General features: G+C 35.5%; 2 protein-coding genes across 6 annotated transcripts; both read right to left on the bottom strand.

Annotated features, from left to right (window-relative positions):
• Positions 1 to 1115: 1115 nt before the first annotated feature.
• Positions 1116 to 4693, bottom strand: LOC136210988 (uncharacterized). 4 transcript variants are annotated; one of them, XR_010678270.1, is made up of 5 exons: positions 4526 to 4693; positions 4106 to 4236; positions 3354 to 3414; positions 1840 to 2194; positions 1116 to 1768 (listed from the first exon to the last, which is right to left on the bottom strand). XR_010678270.1 is itself a non-coding variant. In XM_066002475.1 (3 exons), exons 1-3 carry the CDS (start codon positions 4543 to 4545, stop codon positions 1703 to 1705), a joined length of 441 nt encoding a protein of 146 aa, XP_065858547.1. In that variant the 5' UTR covers positions 4546 to 4646; the 3' UTR covers positions 1116 to 1702. The 4 variants fall into 4 exon arrangements, 1 of the variants encoding a protein (XP_065858547.1); XR_010678273.1 differs by lacking the exon at positions 3354 to 3414 and having other exon boundaries at positions 4526 to 4689; XR_010678279.1 differs by lacking the exon at positions 4106 to 4236 and having other exon boundaries at positions 4526 to 4685.
• Positions 4694 to 12713: 8020 nt separating this feature from the next.
• Positions 12714 to 15129, bottom strand: LOC136205088 (SCARECROW-LIKE protein 7-like). Of its 2 annotated transcripts, XM_065995579.1 has the most exons (3): positions 14971 to 15129; positions 13727 to 14881; positions 12714 to 13516 (listed from the first exon to the last, which is right to left on the bottom strand). In XM_065995579.1, the coding sequence occupies exons 2-3, from the start codon at positions 14850 to 14852 to the stop codon at positions 13053 to 13055; spliced, it is 1590 nt and encodes a 529-aa protein (XP_065851651.1). In that variant the 5' UTR covers positions 14853 to 14881; positions 14971 to 15129; the 3' UTR covers positions 12714 to 13052. The 2 variants fall into 2 exon arrangements, with proteins under 2 accessions (XP_065851651.1, XP_065851643.1); XM_065995571.1 differs by having other exon boundaries at positions 12714 to 14881.
• Between the last annotated feature and the right edge of the window lie 7235 nt (positions 15130 to 22364).

Here is a 22364-nt window from a genome sequence, read left to right on the forward strand (position 1 = left end):
AACTTAAAAAATAATAACTTTAAAACTAGAAATATAAATAAGTCATAAAAAACAATATGTAGGGGATTAAATAAAATTAACCGATCTCTTTGACATTGTTGGGATGCGTGAAAATAAGGACTGGAACTCTGAAAACTCGTCTCGGGGGCAGTTGCGATGTTCGGGTAATTCTGGACAAATTTGGAGCAATTTAGAGAGTGCAGGGACTTGACCAGAAAGTTACCACCAAGTCAGCAACAATTCTGGGACTAAAATGATGCTTTTGTGGGACTTTCGGGCTCGATTTCGGGGGCTGTAGAGATCTGATTGGAGCAAAACGAAGGCTAATATTCAAACTTAGTGTGCAAGGGAAGGGTCTGGAATTGGAATTTTAGAAAAACGTCAAGTAACAGAGTCGGAACAAATTATTGAAAACGGGCCTGACATAATAGTTGTTTGATGGTTGAAAAACAAAAAGCTTGATTCTGTTTCGTGTAGGGCACTTTAAGGGCGGTTTTGAAAGCTATAGAAGGTCGTTTTTTATGAAATAAAAATTGGGAGTTCTATAACTGATGTAACTAAGGAGATTAAAATTAATTTAGGATAAAATGATAGACTAACAAACTCGGAATAAATTTTGAAAAACGGCTCTCTAGAAAAGTTGTTTGATGAATTCTTCCATAATGAAAAATTCAAAATATTATTTCTGGGTCTTTTTAATTGATTGAGATCAATAAAAAGTTTCTAAACATGATTTGGAATAGGTGTATAAACTAAAAATGACTCGAAAATGGGGTTTCGATGATCTCGGTTTCACAAAAAATGCTTAGAGGCGTTTGGTTTAAACTTCAGAATCGGAATATGGCGGAATCAAAATCGGAATCAACATTTATTTACTTTGTTTGGTTCAGTTCGGAATCGGATTTGATTCCTTTTGAAGTTGTTTGGTTCTTGACCAGAATCGGAATCAGATTCTCTTTGAAATTGTTTGATTCTTTCATGTTCGGAACGAAATTAATACAATATTTTTAAAAATATTTTATTAAATAATAATAATAATATTAACTTCAACATAAAAAAAAATCAAAATCAAAATCAAGAAAATCAAATCATCCTAAAAATAGATGTTCTAGGACCAAGAAAAATACACGCAATTATATAATGTCTTCTAAAAATAAAATTCAAATACTCCAAATCATCCTAGGCATAGATGATCTTGTAGGAGGGTAAAGAAAACTCATTATATATTCTCTTAAGGTGTGGTGGAGCTTGATAGAAAACTCTTAATTTATTTTGTTTAGCGGTGAGAATATCTGCAGCTTGTAATGCCTCAACACTTGTTAAACCTTCAATTTAAAGTAAATGTTCTAGCACCGTATTGCTTTTATTAGCCATTTCTTGTTCATGTTCCTCTGCACGAGACCAAGCATTTGCCATAGTACCAAGATGTGTGTTCATATTTTTCATAAAACTATTTAAATTGGAAGATACATTTTGAAATGTAGCAACCATGGTACTTGAGATTCTTTAGGCTTAGCCATGCTTTGCTTCCTTGATCTCTTAAGTTTTGAATGAGGTTTTGGTTGAGTCACTGATATTTCATCATCATCTTCATTGTCTTCATCACTAATAAGATTTTTTTCATCATCTAATTCTTTTTCCATGTTATCTATAGCTTCATCAAATGTCTCAACATCCTTCCCCGTTGCTCTATCTTTTCCGCTTAACTCTCCAATTTCATGAAAAAAAGGAAAATAATCTTCCAGAGACTTCTTGCTTCTTTATGATTCTACAATAAAAAAAACACAAATAATAAAAATTTAAATAATTATAATAAAGAATAAAAATAGTATAATTTACCTTGCACCATTCGTCATAAACACTCCTTTCGCATTGTATCATCTTTGACATATCATCCCAACCAAATCCAGATTTGTTCAACATTTCAGCAATGGCATTATATTTTGCTTTTAATGTTTTCCACCTAGAATCAATATGAGGATCTGCTCTTATACCACTCATAGGAAGTTTTTGATTAATCAACTCTTCAACACGAACAAGATATCCATTTTCCCAAGTATTGTCTTGTTTGAATCTATAATCGGTAGCTACTTCTTGTGAACTTTCTATTGATGCTTGATCATCTTGTAAAGTCAAAACTCTTTTGTTTCTATCTCTACCACGTAGAGCTTGACTACTCTCAAATAAATTCATCCTAGTGTAAATTCAAACATATCAAATATTGCAATATATAAGCATAATAAGAAAAATATCATATTTAAAAAATCAATTACTATTTGATACACAAGGAAAAAAAATAAAAGTTTATAAATCAAATTATTAACTTCTATTAGAACGAAACCTCCAACTATTGAACATTTATTGAGCAAATGTATTTCTAAAATTGGTCCAGTCATTCGATGTTTGAATTGTAGTAATAAATTCAGGTTCATTGACATCCATATCATTCTCAAAATCTTCATCAATTTATTCATAAAGTTGATCCTCCATAACATCAACATCAATGGGCATATATTTTCTTATTAAATTATGCAATAAACAACATGCCATGATGATACGTCCTTGAGTTTTTATTGGATAATAAAAACAACTTCTAAGTATTGACCATCGACCTTTAAGTAAGCCAAAACATCTTTCAAACACATTTCTAGCCTTGGAGTGTTTCATATTAAAATACTCTTTTGCGATTTGTGGTTGTCTATCGCCCCTCCATTCATTAAGGTGGTAACGTTGGCCTCTATATGGAGCAAGAAACTCATTTCCATTAGTGTAGCCAGCATCGACCAAGTAATAACAACCTTGACATTTATTAAAGAAATTAAACAAATTATTTGTTTTGACATTAAATAATTATTTTCTTTATTCAAATAGAATATGTTAGTACTACCTTGAGGAACTTTTAAACCATTAGCTCTAGATATAGCATCTCGTAAGACACGACCATCATGAGCCGAACCCTCCCAACCAGGTAGTACATATATGAATTGCATATCAGGTGAACAAGCACCTAAGACATTCATTGCAACAAATAGGTGTTGATTGTCCTATTTTTTTTATGGTGAGATAATATATATAGAAACATTGCAACAATTTCATCTATTGATATATTTCTAGTTCCTTTTAGACCTCCTACATCTCTAAGCATCTCACAAAATTTCACAAATATAAACCTATTCACACGAAGTTCACTTTTACATTTGACGTCACTCTCCCTAATTAGCATATTTAGATTTTCAATTCTTAATCTCTTCTTACTTTCTCTTTCCTCTCAACTCTTGATCAATGAAAATATTTGATCCCATCAAATACCATATAATATGCATAATAAAAACTATGTTAATAATAGTAACAACCAATTGTAGTTCTTGTAAATTCCGCTTCCTTCTCATTGATAGGCCACAATGATCCATTTATCTACATTGTCATATAAAATTGAATGACATAATAATATTCAGAAAAGTATAAATATATTATATATAACAATTAAATTAAATAAATAGTCATTTGACAAAAATGATAAAGGAAAAACATTTTAGCTTTAAGACTATTTTTTATAATTTTATAATACTTCTGCATAATTTCTTTGGATTGTGCATTTAAAAAGTATTGTAGTATTGTGGAAATGTTGAATGTCAATCCTGCAATATATATAACTCGACCTCAACTTGGTATCCTAATCTCATTCTACAATATATCTACTTTCTAGACACATTAATCAAATTGGGAATTGAAATTAGGGGACCTACTGCCCATTAATATATGCTTTCATTGCCTAAATGAATTGATTGAGATATAAAAAAAAAAGTCCATTAGCTATACTTAATTTCCTATAACAAAAATTCCAATTTCGATTAATTTGCACCAGGGACTATAAATCCTATAACAAAAAGTCCATTAGCTTATACTTAATTTGCACCAGTTTGACTCTAAAAATTAATTGAGATGTTGCCAGCCTAAACGAATGGAAAACAGAACTTTGGGAACCAGCTATGGGATACATGTTTTGCAATTCAGGCATTGATTGCGACCAATCTGACAGATGAAATATTACAAGTGCTGAAGAAAGGACAAACTTTATTAAAGATCACAGTGCAGAGTTTCATACTTTTAAAATCGGTGAGCCACTCCTTCTTGTTAGGTGTTATTTCTGGGTGAAACTCAACCACGCTTTTGTCTTTTCTTCCCCAAAGTTTTTCATTGTTCTTTTTTATAGCTTTCAGTCCTGCTGTTCTGCCTCTAAAAAAATTGAACAAGGAAGACATGGATCTATGTTCAATGCGCAGTCACATGATTTCTCTAGATTATTCCATCCTATAATGGGTTAACCTATCATCTTTTACAAAAATAAACTCACAGTCCAGAATTTTAGAATAAAAACCAAGGATTCAAATCATACAATTTCAAAAGTCCAGAATTTTGGAATAAAAACCAAGGATTCAGATCATACAATTTCAAAAGATAAAGAAGAAATCCAGGTGATGAATCGACATTGAAGATAGAAGCTATTAAAATCATAAATGCATACCAATGAAGAGGAAAATACATGGATCCGAGCTTGAGAAAAACAGAGCTGGAAAAAGATGAGTTGTTATTGAGCTAGAGAAGATGACTGATGTTGGAAGGTGAAGAGATGAATGTTTTTGTTGTTGTCAAGAGTGCGTGTTTTATTCTAATTTGAGGAGGGAATCAAAACTGATTAACACATAATCAGGCAGGAATCCCTCATTCCATTATTTCAGGGAATCCAATTCCCATTCAACTTTTAAATCAACTATCCAAACAACAGGAATAGCAATCACGTATCTTCATTCCCATTCCATACTATATTTTTTATGAACCAAACACCCCCTTAAAATTTTGAAGAAGATGATGATGGTGAAATTCGTTCTAGACTAAGAGAGCTTGAATTGAGAATTTGGTAATGATCTTACTGACTTAACTAAGAGATTGCCAAAAAACAATTTAGGAATTAATCGAGTAAACTAAGAGAATTTCGGACTTAAAGTTTCTGAAAATTTGAAGCTTTGTTGAAAAAGGAAATTGAGAGCTTGTTTAAACTAATTAGATGCTAGAGAATGATTTCTAAGAACCTAAAGATTGATAAAATGACCGAATTTGGCAAGAGATTTGATAGACATTGATTTGAAGATTGACTTGTTGTGTTTTTTTATTGAGTTGAGTGGGAATTGGAATGAAGGAATTGAGCTCAATTTATAGACTTTTGAGCAACAAATGTTGTGCTTAAAATTCTCCTCCATTATTCCCATTACCTTCCTATTAGTTAAGGAAAGAACATGGGTGAGTTAGGAGCTAGAAAAATGGAGTCGAGGCCATGAAACACGTTCTTGAAATGTGTAGAAAAGTTCAAACCCGTTTTTCAACACTAGTGCTTTTTGAAAAATTCTACCGGCTTCGTTGTAGATCCATTTTGCTCCGTTTTTTACATTCCGGAAAGCTAACGTCCTGAACTTTCTGAGACAAATATTGACCGTCCGATATTTCGCTGTTTCGGGGTCCATTTTTATTGTCGAAGTTGCTAGACTAGTTGCTGAAAAAATGGTGCAAATTTTCCCCTGATTTCTATTATTTCTTTTTCTTTTTCGTTTTTATTTTGGTTTTGTTTTTTGATAATAATCTTTGATATTGTTTCTTATTTTTTTATCACATTTTGATTTTGTTGAGAGATAAATTTAATTAAATAAAAATAACTATAGAGTAAAATTATAACCTATGCTAAAAATATAAAAATTTAATTACTCCCCAACAGCTTCTTATTTAAAACATTAAAATTAAGTCTTAATGCATATATACACACCTAAACTTGGCAAGTTTTGTCTAATGGCACCCTGAACTTTTAAAATAACCTATCACACACCTATAGTTGCATTTAAAAACCTATCGCACACCTATAGTTGACTTTAAAAACCTATCACACACCTATACTTGGCTCATTCAGACCTCTTACACACAAAATCGTTGACTTTTCATCTTTGATAGATGAGGTGGCATACCGAACGAACTCCCACGTTTTTCTTTTTTTCTATAACACGCATACCACCTCGTTCGTTAAAAACGAAAGCTCAACGATTTTGTGTGTAGGAGGTCCGAATGAGCCAACAATAGGTGTGTAATAGATTTTTAAAGCCAACTATAGGTGTGCAATAGGTTTTTAAAGCCAACTATAAGTGTGTGATAGGTTATTTTAAAAGTTCAGGGTGCCAATAGGCAAAACGTGCCAAGGTCAAGGGTGTAAAGATGTATTAAGCCTTAAAATTAATATATGTATACTATATACAAGTTAACAGGACCAGCTCCAGTATTTTAGAGGCCCTATGCAGGGTCGGTCCAATTTTTTTATGGGCCTCGATGAAAAAGGAGATAAAGAAGCCCTTAATTAAAAAAAAAATTGTACTTAAAAGTTTAAAATAGAAATTTAGATATATTTTAGATCTAAAATATCATATTATTGGTGTCTTCTATGCTTACTTTGTTTTTTTACAAAGTAAGCTTTATTTTGTTTTTTTCCTACCATTGGATAAGCTTACTGAGTGTAAAAAACAAAGTAAGCATAACATAACTCTCATATTATTTGGTCATTTAAAAAAATTACTAGATATACAGTAAAAAACAATTTGAGGCCATTTTGGATCAGGTCCTAGGTGATCGCACTCATGGCCTATGTTCAGGGTCGGTCCATAGAGATTTGAGCTTTTTATGATTTATTGTCCTACTAGATTGTAATTTTTATTTTGAATTTGTAAAAATATTCAGCATAAAAAATTTGATCGGTACAGGTTGTTATGTAATTAACTCAATATGTTATATTACAAAAAAAATATATTTTTTTTTATTAAATCACGTCATAAAACTCGAACACCGGTACAGGTGGTCCATAACGTTTTGTGGTGGTCCATAAATATTCGAACCTTCTTATAAATTGTTGTCCTATTAAATTATAATTTTCATTTTGATTTTGTAAAAATACTCACCATAAAAAAATTGATCGATACAAGTTGTTATGTAATTAACTCTTATATGTAATTAACTCAATAGCATGAGTAAATTAGTGAAAATTAATCGTGTCCTAAAATATATGGTAACAAGTAAATCGATATATATTAGTCATTTTAGATTGAATATATATTAACATTTTGGTTTAAAGAAAAAATTAAAATTATTAAAAAATAATTATTAAAATTATATAATAATAAAAAAACAAAACATATGAAAAATAAAGAGAAAAGAACTTTATATACTAATAAGAAATATATAAGAAAATCAGGAATAAAAAAATGGAAATTGAGAACCAAAACATTCATTTCTGGGAATTAAACTCACACCCTCTCAAATAGATCTACTATGTCTTTACCATTCAGCCTAACAATATATTTTGTTATATATCCAAGTCTACATATTTTTAACCATTGTAATTTTAATAATTATCAAATTTGAAAAAAATTCCAATCGGAGGCCCGTAAGTCGGAGGCCCTAGGCGGCCTCTCCGTAGAGCCGGCCCTGCAAATTAATGAAAATTTTGGGATGTTACAATTTAAGTGATGACTCAGTGGTGTTTAGTTGTTTCCTTTTCACTTTGAAAATGAGAGTTTTATCTATTTGGTTAGACAACTCATGTTTGTCTTTTATAACTGAAAAGTAGTTTTTTTTTTTTTTAATAAAAGGATGATTTTGAAAAAACAGCAAATAGCATGTAAGCGGAACAGACCCTCTATAAAAAGTAGAAGAAAAATTCATATGGCCATAAAGTTCCTAAATGGAAAGAAAATCAATTGGATATCTAGAAATTGTGGTTTTATGTAGTATGAATTAGTGTTATTGTCTTTTATAACGTTAATAACCAAATTTAATTGGGTTTGAAAAATGTTAATATAAGAAGAATTTTTCCTTTTGCTTTTTCCTTTTTTTCCCCTGGAGTGAAAGATTTTTTTCCCATTGCTGAGTTGAATTTGAGAATAGAATAGTAAGGAAGGAGCGAATGATGTTGCACTAGTGTAGTGTGCTGGTCCACCACCCAACGGTCCACATTGACTCATCTTTTATTATACAATCTCAAAAGGAAATTCACCTTATACGGTTGATATGTAAGCAGAAAATAAGTTTTTTTTTTTTTTTTCCGAAAAAAAAAAGAGAATAAGTTTTTGATCACTAGTAATAATGACATGCTACGCTATATAATACAAGCCTTTGCAGGAGCTGGAATGCCTTTCTGTTCAAAAATACCATCACTTTGTTTTTTAATTTATAACCTCAATTTTAACTTTTTTTTTTTTTTTTTTTTTTTTTTTTTTTTTTTACAACTAGTGACCACTCATTTTTAACTAACTCCTCAAAATAATCGTTAACGATTTCAAAATAAATATATTCACTAACTAAAGTTATTCAGAATGACATTTACAATGAAACCGTATTTTTTATTTTCCAAAATCACATTTTTTGGAGCTTTCTCTCTCTAAAATTTCATTATCTATCTCCTCAGTAAACAACACCTAAATGATATCAAAACGAAAATTTTCAAGATTTAAAGTTCCTTGAATATCATTAACTCTTCGATTTTTTTATTTTGAGATCGACAACAGTCGTTTTGAAGCGTTGAGTGGTCATCGATGTTAAAAGGTATAAAGTTCAATGGTCATACAATTAAGAATTGAAGTTCAGTGGCCACAATGTTAAAATGAATAAGTTCAATACCATGGGTGTAATTTACCCCTTAAATTTATGGAACATTTCATGGACCTTTTGAACTTATTGGACACCTGAAATTACTTATAATGACTTATTAATAAGATTGCCAACGGAACGATAATCCGCTTCGATAACAATCCCTGCAGGGTGATGATGGAAATTTTTATCCTCAAAATCAGGACGGGAATAGTGTCTCCAGCCTGCGGAGATCCCTGTCCCCGATATGCTCCCACAAGGATTCCTATGTATTCTCCAAACAAATCTTTGTTTAATCCTTTATTATTATTATTATTATTGTTATTATTATATGTTAAATGGGTGTTTGGTTACGCCATTTTTTTTCTCATATTTGCGTTTTCACTTTAAAATTAAGAGTTTTAGGTTTGTTAGAGACATCTTGTTTGCTTTTATAATTGAAAAGTAGTTTTTTATAAAAGCAATGAAACACTGTTTTTTGGAAAACTGTTTTTCTTTTAAAATTTGAAATTTATGTAATTGATAGTAAATTTAGTTTTTTTTTTCTTTTTAAAAATTTGAGTTGAGGATTAAAAAAAAAACAGAAGTGGAGGAAGGAAATGGGGAATGGGGAGAAAATTTTCCATTTTTTTTAGTTGTAGGGGTGAATCCTCATTAGACCAGGGAACAAGGATGGAAAATGCAATCCTCCAACCACTTTATTCCGTTTACATTCTTACTTATTAGCTGAATTTTCATTGACCTCCTCAATTTGGTTAAAGTGATGAGTCAAATCTATTTTTATTCTATCATGTTATCTGATTTTAAGCAAGTCAATGGATTATATAAATTCAAAGAGTAGAATCAGTTATTTTAGCAAGACATTGTACATTGTTTGTATTAAACAAGGCTTGGTACATTATGTGGATGACTGGTTCTCGGATGGTATTAGTGGAAAGCTTCTGTCTTTCATGGAGCATGGTGACATTTTCTTTGCCATTATCTGTCACCAAGTTTGGAAGTGGAGAAACGATGAAATTTTTGGTAATAAAGCTGTCATTATGCCAAACTTAGTTGAGTTCTTCTCAAATAAACTCACCTCTATTATTGATAGTTTCAAGGAAGAGTCTCTTGCCAGATCCTCCCAGATTAATAATGTCCACCTTGTGAGTTGGAGTAGGCCGAGAGAGGGGGTTGTTAAGCTAAACACTGATGGCTCCTGTCTCAGTAATGGTAAGATTGCCGCCGGAGGGGTTCTTAGAGATGCAGGGGGCGCCTGGCTTTCTGGTTTCTCCCAGAATTTGGGGATGGGTTCTTCCTTTTCAGCAGAGCTCTGGGGCATTCTCACTGGTATCAAACTTGCTTTAAGGCTGGGAGTTAAGCGACTTTCTGTAGAGTCTGATAACCTGGAGGCCGTCAATATGATTACTGAAAATCATGCTTTGGGTCTGAACAACCGCAACATTATCAAAGATATTAAAAGGCTTTGCTCCTCCTTTGAGAGCTTTGAGTTCAGCCACATTTTCAGAGAGCAGAACCGTGTTGCAGATCGCTTGACGGCGGCTGGCCATGAGGGGATGTTAGGTGTTTCTACCCTTTCTGATCCCCTGTCTTTCTCTCTCCTCTTCTTTTAGAAGATAGGATTGGGGTTAGCTTCCCGATGCTAATCCCTAGGTAGTTGTTTTTTTTTGTTTGATTTTCCTTTCATTTTCTAAAAAAAAAAAAAAAAAAAAAAATCAAAGTTGAAGGATTCTAAAATGCACAGAGAGCACCTGCGGAAATAGCCCCACCCTAGACTTGGTGGTATGTTGCTCATGTAGGGGGGTATATAGTACTAAACTGTTAGATTATCATAATTTTATGGTCTTTCTTATTTTACCTTTGAACCTGCACTTCCATTTTGTTTTATAGGTTCTTGGAGCTGCAATTGTTTTTATTAAAAGGTGGGAGACTCTTCTACGGTACACACAGGAGACTATAATATAACCCCAAATAGACATCTTGGATTACCTAATTCAATCATTAAAATTAAAATATGACTATTTCAATTTCAACTATTTTATTGTTGCTGTTGACGTTATTTTTTCAGTTGAAATGTTTGAATTTCAAAATTGATGGGAACGTTGCTAATCTTGAGTAGTCCATTAATCACATTATGCATAATGGTGAATGCTAAATAAAGTTTTGTTTTAAGATTAATTCTCCCAAGACCTGGCTTGAGAATGTTTGCCTATAGACCATCAAAAATTGATTCAGTAATGATTTCATCACCCTTTCTATCGCAGTAATCATTTCATAAGTCTTAATATAAATATAACCATTACAATATAACCGTTACAAAAATATAGCCCTTAAAATATACTAACTCTATAATTTAAAAAAAAATCTCATCAATATTTTATAAATAAAAGCATAAAATAAAATACAAGTTTATGAAAAAGAAAACATAAAATAGAAAGTGGATAACTTAGTCTTGTTAAAGCATACACACATTCCAATACTTAACATCACACAATTGTTAAATTTAGCTAAACAATATTGTAGCTTATTCTGGAGAACAAATTTCGAAAGCCTTCAAATGACTAAAGTCGTTATTATCTCGAGCATCTCTCCATCTCTGGTCCTATCCTTATTTTATTTTGCTCTATCTTCTCTAACTATTACGAGAAGTATTATTAGAAAAGATATATTATCTTTTTTATTTATATATTAACTGTTACTAATAGCCAGTTGAAAGTGTTTTAAATAACTTATAATGTTGGAAACGCTTTTACTTACAATCCAATTTGGCAGCACTGTAGCTAGCCCGAGAGCCCAAGCATGTCAAATATCGAGCAAAAGTATATGTACGAAGTATGACGGTCATATATCCAGTCCTACAAAACTACATTTGGACCTCTAACATTCGATAAAGGTTTAAATCACTATTTGGCATCACACTATTTGACCCTAACTGATTCAAAATAAATATTGATTCTTATCCCTAACCTATTATATAGTTATATTTGACCTCTAACCTCTCACGTATCCATTTTTACCCCCTTTGACTTAACCAGTGTGGATAGTTAAAATTTCACCAATTTTGAATATGTGATGCCAAATATTACCAAATAATTAGATAATAGATCAGGGCAAAGACTAAAATTATTATAGGTCACGAGACAAATATTCCCAAATGATACGTCAAGGGCCAAAACCAAAGAAGCCAAATAATGCTTTAATCCTAAATAAAAATGATGAAGTAACCAAAGATGAAGGTGAAAGGTGAGCATCAGTCGGACCAAGAACAACAGCATGAAGCTTAACTTGCCAAGGCTGGCCCAAAAGAGCTGTAAAGAGGCTAATTTTCTCCACCTTTGTTTCCTTTTAAGTTATAAGGATCAGATTACATTTCATATTAATCTCTACCTCTTTGTTTTCAGAGATAACGAGATAAGAGACTGGAATTGATGGATGAAAATGACATCCACTAATTCCCACCCATAGTCAATACTCGCTCAATACAACATCAAAAATAAAATAAAAAAGCGCCCTTTCGCCTATCTTTGTTATTTTCACACACTCGTTTACATGCTTACACATTAAACCCTTAAAATTCATAAAAACAAAATATCAGAAATACAATATAAGAAAGCAAAACAGCAAACAAGCTTTAATCCACAAAAGATCTGCCATTGTCTCTCATATTGATATAAATGGCAGCCAAGGCCCCATTCACATTTCAAGTCCTTTTTCGATTTATAGTTTTAAGGACATTGATAGCTTAGCAAAGCAAAAACACCATGAAAAGGAAAGTTAAACGAGATAACAAAAACTCCTATTATTAGATCATAACACAACACAGAGAGGTCTGCATCAAATAACCATTTACATGTTCAAAACACTGTCAGATACTTATTTTCAACAACTACACATTTCTATATATCAAACACTAATTGCAAAACCCAGTGGATTTTAATCACTCTTTCACTACTTTACCATTTCTACGTCCAATTCAAAGAAAGATAAGTAACAGTAACAAAAATTTGAGCACAAATAATCTAATAGTCTGTCAAGAGTGAAAGGAAGTGAAAAATTTATAGCAGAGATTCAAATTTATATACAGAATTATAACCACCAAACCAAAGGGAAAAAGAAAGGCTTTTTCCTTGAGTATTCATTCCCCTTTGGATGGTTTTTTCTTCTATTTTACAATTTGTCATTTCAGAACAAAAACCCAACAACAACAAAGCAAAAGCAATCTAAAGACCAAACTCATAAACTATTAATTTAGCTAGCTCAAAAGGGTTTCTTCTAAACCATAATCAATCTTCCATCAATGGCGTATATAGACAAAAAATTTCCACACCAGAGAAAAATTACCAGGTGGAAACTGAGACCAAATCAATGCATCATCATCAACGCCATGAAGAAACAGTAAGCAAAGGCACCTCATTCCAGGCTAGAGAAAGAAACCCTGCTGGTTCAGATTCTATCAGAGAGTACAAGGAACTGTAATTATAGTTCCATAAAAGAATCTTAGCCTGACTTATTGCATAATGGCTAAGTGCAACTGATTCAAAACCACAATTTTCCATTAAATTCCTCCATTCTTCTTTATCTTCAATCCGTTCTCTTCTTATCCCTGGTTCCTCTGGCCCAACAACACCAGCAATTCTGCGACCGAGTAACAGTTTCTCAATTTGGAGTCGTTCCGGTGAATCCCTGGTCAAGTTAGGCTCAAGAGATTCAAACACTGCCGAGTAATATCTCAGAGCATTTCTGAACCGGTTCAAGTATCCAATATTGTTCAAACTTGCTTCATATTCTCCTAGGGTTACAATTTTGGGGTCCAACGATTTAGCCATTCTAAGAGCGGTTTCTACAGCAACAGAAGTTTCATCCAATAAATTATACAATTGAAGCATGAAATTCACAGCTAATACCTCATCGGGATCAACTCGAAAACTCGATTCTTTCAACTCCTGAATTGGAGTAAGAATCGGCTCAAACTCGAAATTCAAATCCAGAAGCTTTGCAAAATCATTAAGCCTATTACCAGTAGCAAAAAGAGAAGCTTCAGGAGATTTACCAAGAACTGGTGCAGGTATACCAGAAATCCGGATTCTTGCTGGTTTCCCAGCGGAACGAGTAGCCAGAGCTTGTAAAAGAGCAGCCCATTGAACTCCTTGAACGATCCCGAAATCAACTATGTGAATCTTGCTTGCTTTCTCTGTAGCCTCCAGGATTGCTTGATTCGCCGTTAAATGAGCGAACTTAGAATAAGGGCAGGCATCGTTGAAGGCCTTGTAAGAGAGAGTAAATTCTTCGCTGGTGTTTTCAGAACTGGTTAAGCGTTTCTCTGCTTGAAGTGAAACTCTGGTGTTTAATGCTTCAATGAAGTAAAACGCTACTCTTTCAGTTGGATCTCCATCATCGGATACTGATTCCCTGAGTTTAACAAGGGATTTCATAGCTTTCTCAGGTTCTGACTCGGCCAGTCGAGCACATTCAAGAAGAGCCTTCAACAGCTCCGGTGCAGACTCGATATCCGGTGAATTGTAAGAGACACCGATAGTCTCTTTCTTGACCGTCGATGTTAGGAGAGGATTAGCGTCTTTCACCGCCGTTTGCGGAAGCGGCGGCGGTGGAGATGGAGCCCAGGGTGGGACTTGGAGCGGGTTAGGGCTTTTGTGAGTGGTTTCAGTAAAGATGACTCGGTTGAGATCGGACGGAGGAGAGCAACGAGTTGGACAAGTGGCAAAAGGATCAGGACCGTAGAGACCAAACTGAGCACTATTTTGCCACGCGTCACAGGCAGAGGGTAGATTAGAACTATCCGTTGAGTCTCCTCCACCCATCAAACTATCCATCCACTCATCCGAGTCAAACTCGGCGCCCCCGCCGGCACCACCGAAATCCGAGAACCTAAATCCAGCAGAGTGGTGTTCGATAGGGGGGAACTGAAATCCAGATTCTCCGGCATCTCCAGCAGCAGGAACCTGAAAAGGATCAGCGAAGGCAGCACCGGCGAGTCCAGCGTAAGTGAGATTAGGATTAGTAGCCATAGTAGTCGCGGACCAAGGATTATTAAAAGGCAAAGGGTTAAGGCCCAAGAGTTGCTGCTGCTGCTGTTGTTGCTCTTGTTGTTGTTTCTGGTTAATAACTTGTTGAGCAATTGCCATTAGATTGCCGCTGTCAGTACACATATATGCCATTCTCCGGCCAAATCTCGCCGGAAAAGTAACTGCAATCACATTAAGAAAGGTGAGTAGTGGCAAAGAGAGAGAGTGTAGAAAGGTTTTATAGCTAAAGAGAGAAAGAAAGAGTACATACGTAGTAGCTACAGCAGGAAGGAATGAATCAAAACTCGCAACTTGGATTTGCTTCGGAGAGGGGAGAGAGATCTTTGAAGAAAGAATGAATGAATGAAAGCTCAAAGGTGATAGGCTGTGCTGAATAAAGACTAAAAGTCCATACAGAGTGGGGCCTATTTGTTCGTTTAATTAAGAAAAATATTTAGTAGAAAACAAATAAATAATAATGGGAACTTGTGTAGTGTAGCTAGCTGTGCTTTCTGTTACAGTACAGTATACAGTACTTCACTTGCCTACTAGTACTGTCTACACTCTCCTTTTTCCACTCTTCAAACAAAATGTATCCGTTCATAAATACTTGCTTAATCTTTTGGTTTGGTCTATCCAAAATTTATGCATTTAATCTATTATTTGGTTACATTTCATCCCTGACCTATCAAATTAAATAAATTCAATTCATATTAAATGGAAAATTAACTTTATTAGAAAATTAACAGCAGTCACCAATATAAAAAAAACACATGACACATAAATAAAATTAATTTTCAACTAAAGATGGTAATAGTAACTATTTTACACAATAAAAGAAATCCTAAAAACTTTTCTAGTGTTCCGATAGAGTGAAAATTAATTTTATTTATGTGTCATGTCTCATTTTTGTATTGATTACTGCCGTTAATTTTCCAACACAGTTAATTTTTCATTCAATATGGGTTGGATTTTATCTAATTTGATAGGTTACCAAATATGACCAAATAATAGGTCATGGGCCAAATACACAAATTTTGGATAGGTTAGGAACCAAAAAGTGCTTTAAACCTAAATAGTTCGCGGTAAAATTATGGTACCACCCACATAAATACATCAAAATAAAAATAAAACAAATCGAAATTATTTGTTTATTCTTAATTCACATTTTCTAAATTATATTTGGGAAAATTATAAAACTGGGTCAAATGGGAGGCTCATTTACATATTTAACCTATTTACTCATCCTACTACATATCTAGACTGATTTTATGTGACTTTCCCATAATACCCTCAATATTTACGTGCGTCTGTCTCCCTCCCGTCTGACTTCACAGATTCGACCATATGCGAAGATTGCGAAGCTAATGTTTGGATGTACTTAATGAATTTAGTTCGCATATGCGAAGCCTGCGAAGCTGAAGTTTGTTTTACTTGATGAATTCAGTTCGCATATGCGAATGCTGGATATGTTTTGAAGCTAATTCGCGAAGTGGTATATAACAAAAAATGGCAAACAACAACAGATTCTAACATTAAAATCATAACATTATCAAAATTTACAACAAGATTGTCACAATGAACTCCTAACTAATCATTTCAAAGTGAACCTAACTAATCTGGTACCAATTTTGAAATGAATGAGTAATCTTGGTGTGCACCATGAGACACATCCATCCCAAAAGGTATGGACTTCCATTTCTCATCCCAAAAGGTCTGGACTTCCAGACCTTTTGGGATGGACGTGTCCCACGGTGCACACCAAGATTACTCATCCGATTTAAAATTGGTACCGGATTAGTTAGGTTCACTTTGAAGATTGGCACCATAGGATGGACGTGTCTCATGGTGCACCCCAAGATTGACACAACCTCTCCTAAACAACCACTTTAGGAGTGAAAGTGTCAATCTTGAGGGAAGTTAGTCCATATACAGGAAGGAAAATCATCTCCCCTGCAGCCCAGTACGTCGCCTTCCAGAAAGGGATGTTACGTATTCAACCACATTCAGAAAAAATGAATCATGTTAGGCAGGGAAAAAGATGATTTTGGCTTCGCGAAATGAAGATTAGCGAAGCATGCGAATGTAAATGTGCAGGGAAAGAGGTGATTTTACTTCGCTAATAGATTTTTTCGCGAAGTTTAAGAGGTCTGAAACGTGACGATCTACGTCGCATATCGATGCTTTCGCGAATTCCGCGAGGTCTGAAACGTGAGGATCTATTCGCAGACTTCGCGAACTAATCGATTTGCGAGGTAGATCCATACGTTTCAGACTCTTTTGTTGAAACATCTTTCCACATAATTTTGATTTGACAAAATTGTTTAAGTATAATTAAAAACATATTCTAAAAACACTAAGTTTAAATGCTTTGATTTATTCTACTAATGTGTTTGTTCAATGTTGAGTTAAATTGTTTATAAGACACAAGGATTAAAAGGCCCAAGCCCAATACAAGAGTCAAAGCCCAAGTCAAACGGTTCAATTCAACTCGGCCCGCATTTATCAAAACGTTGTCGTTATAGACAAAACGCAACTCAGCAAAAGAAGGATCTAGAAGACCTTCAAGGAACAACTTCGGAACGAAGCTGCTGAGTTGATTCGACAAAGCGTACAAGACAACAGCTGGCTAAGGAAAACTTTCAGACAAAGTGTTTCCACTTTGGGTAAAGTTCAGACGACACAGTATGCTGTCCAGTTGACTTTACCATAAAAGGAGAGACATTCTACTGAGCTGACCAAAAGCTGACCGAGGACAGAAGATACTCAAATCTGATTGGCCGAGAGCTCTGAGCAAGTCAGGATGACAACGACAGGAAGCCGTTTCCCTCCAACGGTTATTTCGAAATTCGAAATGACCGATGCCTCAAGACGTCTCTATAAATAGTGCCATCAGAAGCTTCATTCATATAGAACTTGATCAAGCCATTACGCTGACCAAATTTCTACGCAAGTTCTGCAAGCAAAAAGCAAAGCAAATCTTACACTACATTTCATATCTTTGTGTAAAAGTCTAGAGTGATTATTTAATCATCTAAGGTGTCTTAGCAATCATTGTTTAGGACAAACACTTATCATTTATAGAGATTAGAAAGGAGAGGCTGAGTACTCGGTTATAGTACTCAGCGAGAGATTAGGATTGAGTAGAGGTATAGAGGAAGGTACTCTTGTTATACTCAGTTGCTAAGATTATAAAAGGTTTGAGGCTCTACCTTTAAAGAGCTCAGTAGAGAATTCGAAATCTCGGAATGTGTTCCGGGGACAGGACGTAGGCTTAGAAGAAGCCGAACCTGGATAAATCTGCTGAGTAACGTATTTCTTACCTTAAACTCCTTATATATATTGATTTCTTAAATAACCAAAAACTGACCAAGTAAAGAGGTCAAGCTGAGTTGTGCGCATCGAACATCTGAGCTCAGGAATAGACTTTAAGTGCTATCTCCTGACTCAAGTCAAGAAACTGACCTAGTCACCAGTTGACTAAGCCAGTATCTTGCTGTTTACTCAGCGCCGCTGTTTAAAACCTTTTCTCTTAAGAAAAGAAGTCTGCCCTAAATTTAAAAAGTTTAAATAGTTTCTAACCCCCCCTTGGAACTATACTTGTAACGTTATGAGGGACCAACAAGTGGTATCAGAGCTTAAAAACTCACTATAAAAGGTTTAACAACCTTGAGCTGATCCCTACTTTGGGCGAAAACAGTACTCGGTTTCTCCCAGGAAACCAAACAACTCAGATATTGCCTGAGGGGCTGTCCATCACTCGGCCTCCCCTATTCTTCGGGTCTAACTATACCTTCTGGAAGAATAGGATGAAAAATTTCATTCAGGCTACAAATATGAGTGCCTGGCTATCTATAGTGCAAGGCCCATTTGTACCTGTCGAAGTTGTGGCTGGCCAAACAGTTGTAAAAGCTGAGGCCAAATGGACAGAGGATGATCTCAAGAAGCTTCAAAATCACGCTTCGGCTATTAATATGCTTCACTGTGCGCTCGATGCTGCAGAATATAATAAAATTTCAGGTTGTGAGTCGGCGCAAGAGATCTGGAAGAAGCTGGAGGTCACCTACGAAGGAACCAATAAAGTAAAGGAGTCCAAGGTGAACCGGCAGATGAGACTGTACGAGCTGTTCGAGATGAACAATGATGAGGGCATATCTGACATGAATGCAAGGTTTACCAACATCATAAATGAGCTTAAGAGACTTGGGAAGATCTTCACTGAGGAAGAACAAGTCAAAAAGATACTCAGGAGTCTTCCTAAAGACTGGCAAGCAAAGAAGACCGATGTTGAGGAAGCTCAGGATTTAACCACCTACAAATATGACGAACTCATCGGCTCGCTGCTGACCCATGAGATATCTATGAAAAACTTCGAGGTGAAGGAAAAATCTGAAGACAAGAAGCAGAAGTCTCTTGTCATGAAAGCTGACTCCACTGACGGGAGCTCAACAGATGATGAGGAGATGGCTATGTTCACAAGGAAGATGAAAAGGCTCTTCAGGAAGAATGACAAATATTCTAAGAAGCCTTACAGAAAGTTTGATAAGTATAAAGCTGACTCCAGCGACAGCAAATACAAGAAAGACAACTCAAAGCCCATTACATGCTTTGAATGTCATCAAACTGGCCATATAAAGTCAAGCTGCCCCACGCTGAGGAAAGATAAGAAGAACGGCAAAAAGGCAATGGTGGCTACATGGAGCGACAGTGATGAGTCTTCATCAACAGAAGCTGAGGCCACCGAGTCAGCAAAGATATGATTCATGGCTGACGAACTTGCTGAGCCATGCGTCTCTGAGCATGCTGACCCCTCCGTTGAATCTGACGATGAGGAGCAATCAAATGAGGTAATATCACTTTCCCAGCTCAGAAACGAAATGGGTAATGCCCTGAGTGATCTCTATACACTTGTCAAAAAGTGTAATAAGAAAATTAGAGCACTCAGCAGGCGCTGTGATGAGGTTGAAGAGGTCAACCTGAGTGACCTCAGATACCTTCTTCAGGACAACTCAACTCTGCATGATAATATGAAGATCATATATGAGTCTGTCTCTGAAGTCCAGTCAGTTTCAAAGAAACTGAGAAAGGACGTCACAACTATCCAGAACCAATTAAAGGTTCCAAATAAAAGAAACATTCCTCTGAGAACTCAGTACCAAGGTACTCAGCAGAGATGGAATCCCCAGTGGAATGTCCAGTGTGAATTCTGTGGGAAGAAAGGTCACACCACAAAGGTGTGCTGGCATGCTCAGCACTGGAGTGCTGACCAGTCAGTGAGACAACCTAAACAGAAGGTTAGCTGTGACTTCTGTGGAAAGAATGGCCATACTGTCCATGTATGTCGCCATAAAATAAAATATGATGCTTTACCTATTGCACCTAACAAGCAAGGACCCAAAAAGAATTGGGTACCTAAAAGTAACTAGTTACAATGCAGGTAAGCCTGAGATGTGCTGAGAAGTCAAAGATGTGGTATATTGACAGCGCATGCTCAAGGCATATGACTGGTGATGAAACTCAGTTCATCACGTTTGAGCGTAAACGAGGAGGAAGCGTAAGTTTTGGAGACAACAAGAAGGGTAAGATAGTAGGGTCAGGAACCATTGGAGGTAATCCTACTATTGAATCTGTCTCCCTAGTCAGCGGACTCAAATATAACTTACTCAGCGTAGCTCAGCTATGTGACAATGGGAGAAAAGTTATATTTGATGCTACTGGATGTAAAATATACAAGGGTGAATCAAATGAGTTAATTTTAACTGTCCCTCGCATAGATAATGTCTTTATGCTAGACTTAGAGAAAAAGTTTTCAAAAACTGTATGCTTAGTATCAAAGGAAGAAAATTCCTGGCTATGGCACAGGAGACTTGGTCATGTAAGCATGGACCTCCTGGCCAAATTAGCAAGAAAGCAATTGGTTGAGGGACTGCCTGAACTTAAATTTGAAAAAGATCAATTATGCCACGCTTGCCAAGCTGGAAAACAAACCAAACAATCTTTTCAAAGCAAAAATATTGTCTCAACTAAGCGTCTGTTAGAGTTACTACACTTGGATCTCTTCGGTCCAGTCCAGCCGCTGAGTCTGGGTGGAAGAAGATTTTCCTTGGTCATTGTAGATGACTTCTCTCGGTACACTTGGGTCATCTTGCTGAGTAGTAAGGATGAGACCTTTGAGACATTTTCAAATTTGGTTAGAAAAATTGAAAATGATAAAGACCTAAAATTAGCTCACATCCGAAGTGATAATGGTGGAGAATTTAAAAACCAAAAGTTTGTTGAATTCTGTGAAGCCAGCGGCATTGACCAAAATTTCTCTGCTCCTAGAACACCTCAACAAAATGGGGTTGTTGAAAGAAAGAACAGAACTCTGGTTGAAATAGCCAGGACAATGCTGGATGAGCATAGGCTTCCAAAGTATTTTTGGGGAGAGGCTGTTAACACATCGTGCTATATTCTTGATAGGGCTCTAGTTAGACCTATACTCAAGAAAACCCCCTATGAACTTTGGAAAGGACGAAAGCCCAATATTGGATACTTTCGTGCCTTTGGCTGTAAATGTTTTATTTTAAATACCAAAGATAGCTTAGCAAAGTTTGATTCAAAAGCTGATGAGGCTATCTTTCTAGGCTACTCAACAAACAGCAAAGCATACAGAGTTTTCAATAAACGAACTCAAACTTTAGAAGAGTCAGTACATGTTGAGTTCGACGAGACTAACCCTGCAGGTAGATACCAGCCACTGACCGAGGATGATCCACACTCAGTAACCACTGATCAAGAACCAGCTACTGAGTCATTCACTAAAAGGCTGACCAAGAGTAAGAGTGAACCTAAGATTACTTTCACTGACCAGTCTACTTCTGCAGAGATTGTTGAAACACAGACAGCACAAGACATAAATCTACCTAAAGAGATAAGGATTCCAAGAGGGCACTCAGAGAGTGCAATCTTTGATTCTGCTGGAAATACCCTGATGACGAGGAATCAACTCAGGAGGTACCTCAGCAATGTAGCCTTCGTCTTAGTACAGGAACCTAAGAACTTCACTGATGCTGAGGAAGATGAATTCTGGATGAGCGCAATGCAAGAGGAACTTGACCAATTCAGAAGAAATGATGTATGGGAGCTAGTGCCACATCCAAGGAGTCAGAAGACCATTGGAACAAGATGGGTCTTCCGCAACAAAATGGATGAGCAAGGAAATGTAGTCAGGAACAAAGCAAGGCTTGTAGCTCAGGGCTACAGTCAGCAAGAAGGTATTGACTACGGTGAGACCTTTGCCCCAGTGGCAAGGCTAGAAGCTATTAGGATCTTATGTGCATATGCATCTTACATGAACTTCAAATTATTCCAAATGGATGTTAAGAGTGCATTTCTTAATGGAGTTATAAACGAGGAAGTTTATGTTAATCAACCTCCAGGGTTTGAGGATCCAAAATTCCCAAACCACGTTTATAAACTCAAAAAGGCTCTGTACGGCCTCAAGCAAGCACCACGTGCTTGGTATGAGAGGCTGACCAGTTTTCTGCTGACTAGAAATTATGGACGGTTTCAACCCCTGCTTCTATCAACACTATTGGGATCTTGTGGGACCAGATGTTGTGACCTCATGTCTACAATGGCTTAACTCAGGTACGCTCCCGGGAAATATCCATGATACACACT

This window comes from Euphorbia lathyris, chromosome 1 (assembly GCF_963576675.1).
Source record: "Euphorbia lathyris chromosome 1, ddEupLath1.1, whole genome shotgun sequence".
NCBI classification, from domain to species: domain Eukaryota; kingdom Viridiplantae; phylum Streptophyta; class Magnoliopsida; order Malpighiales; family Euphorbiaceae; genus Euphorbia; species Euphorbia lathyris.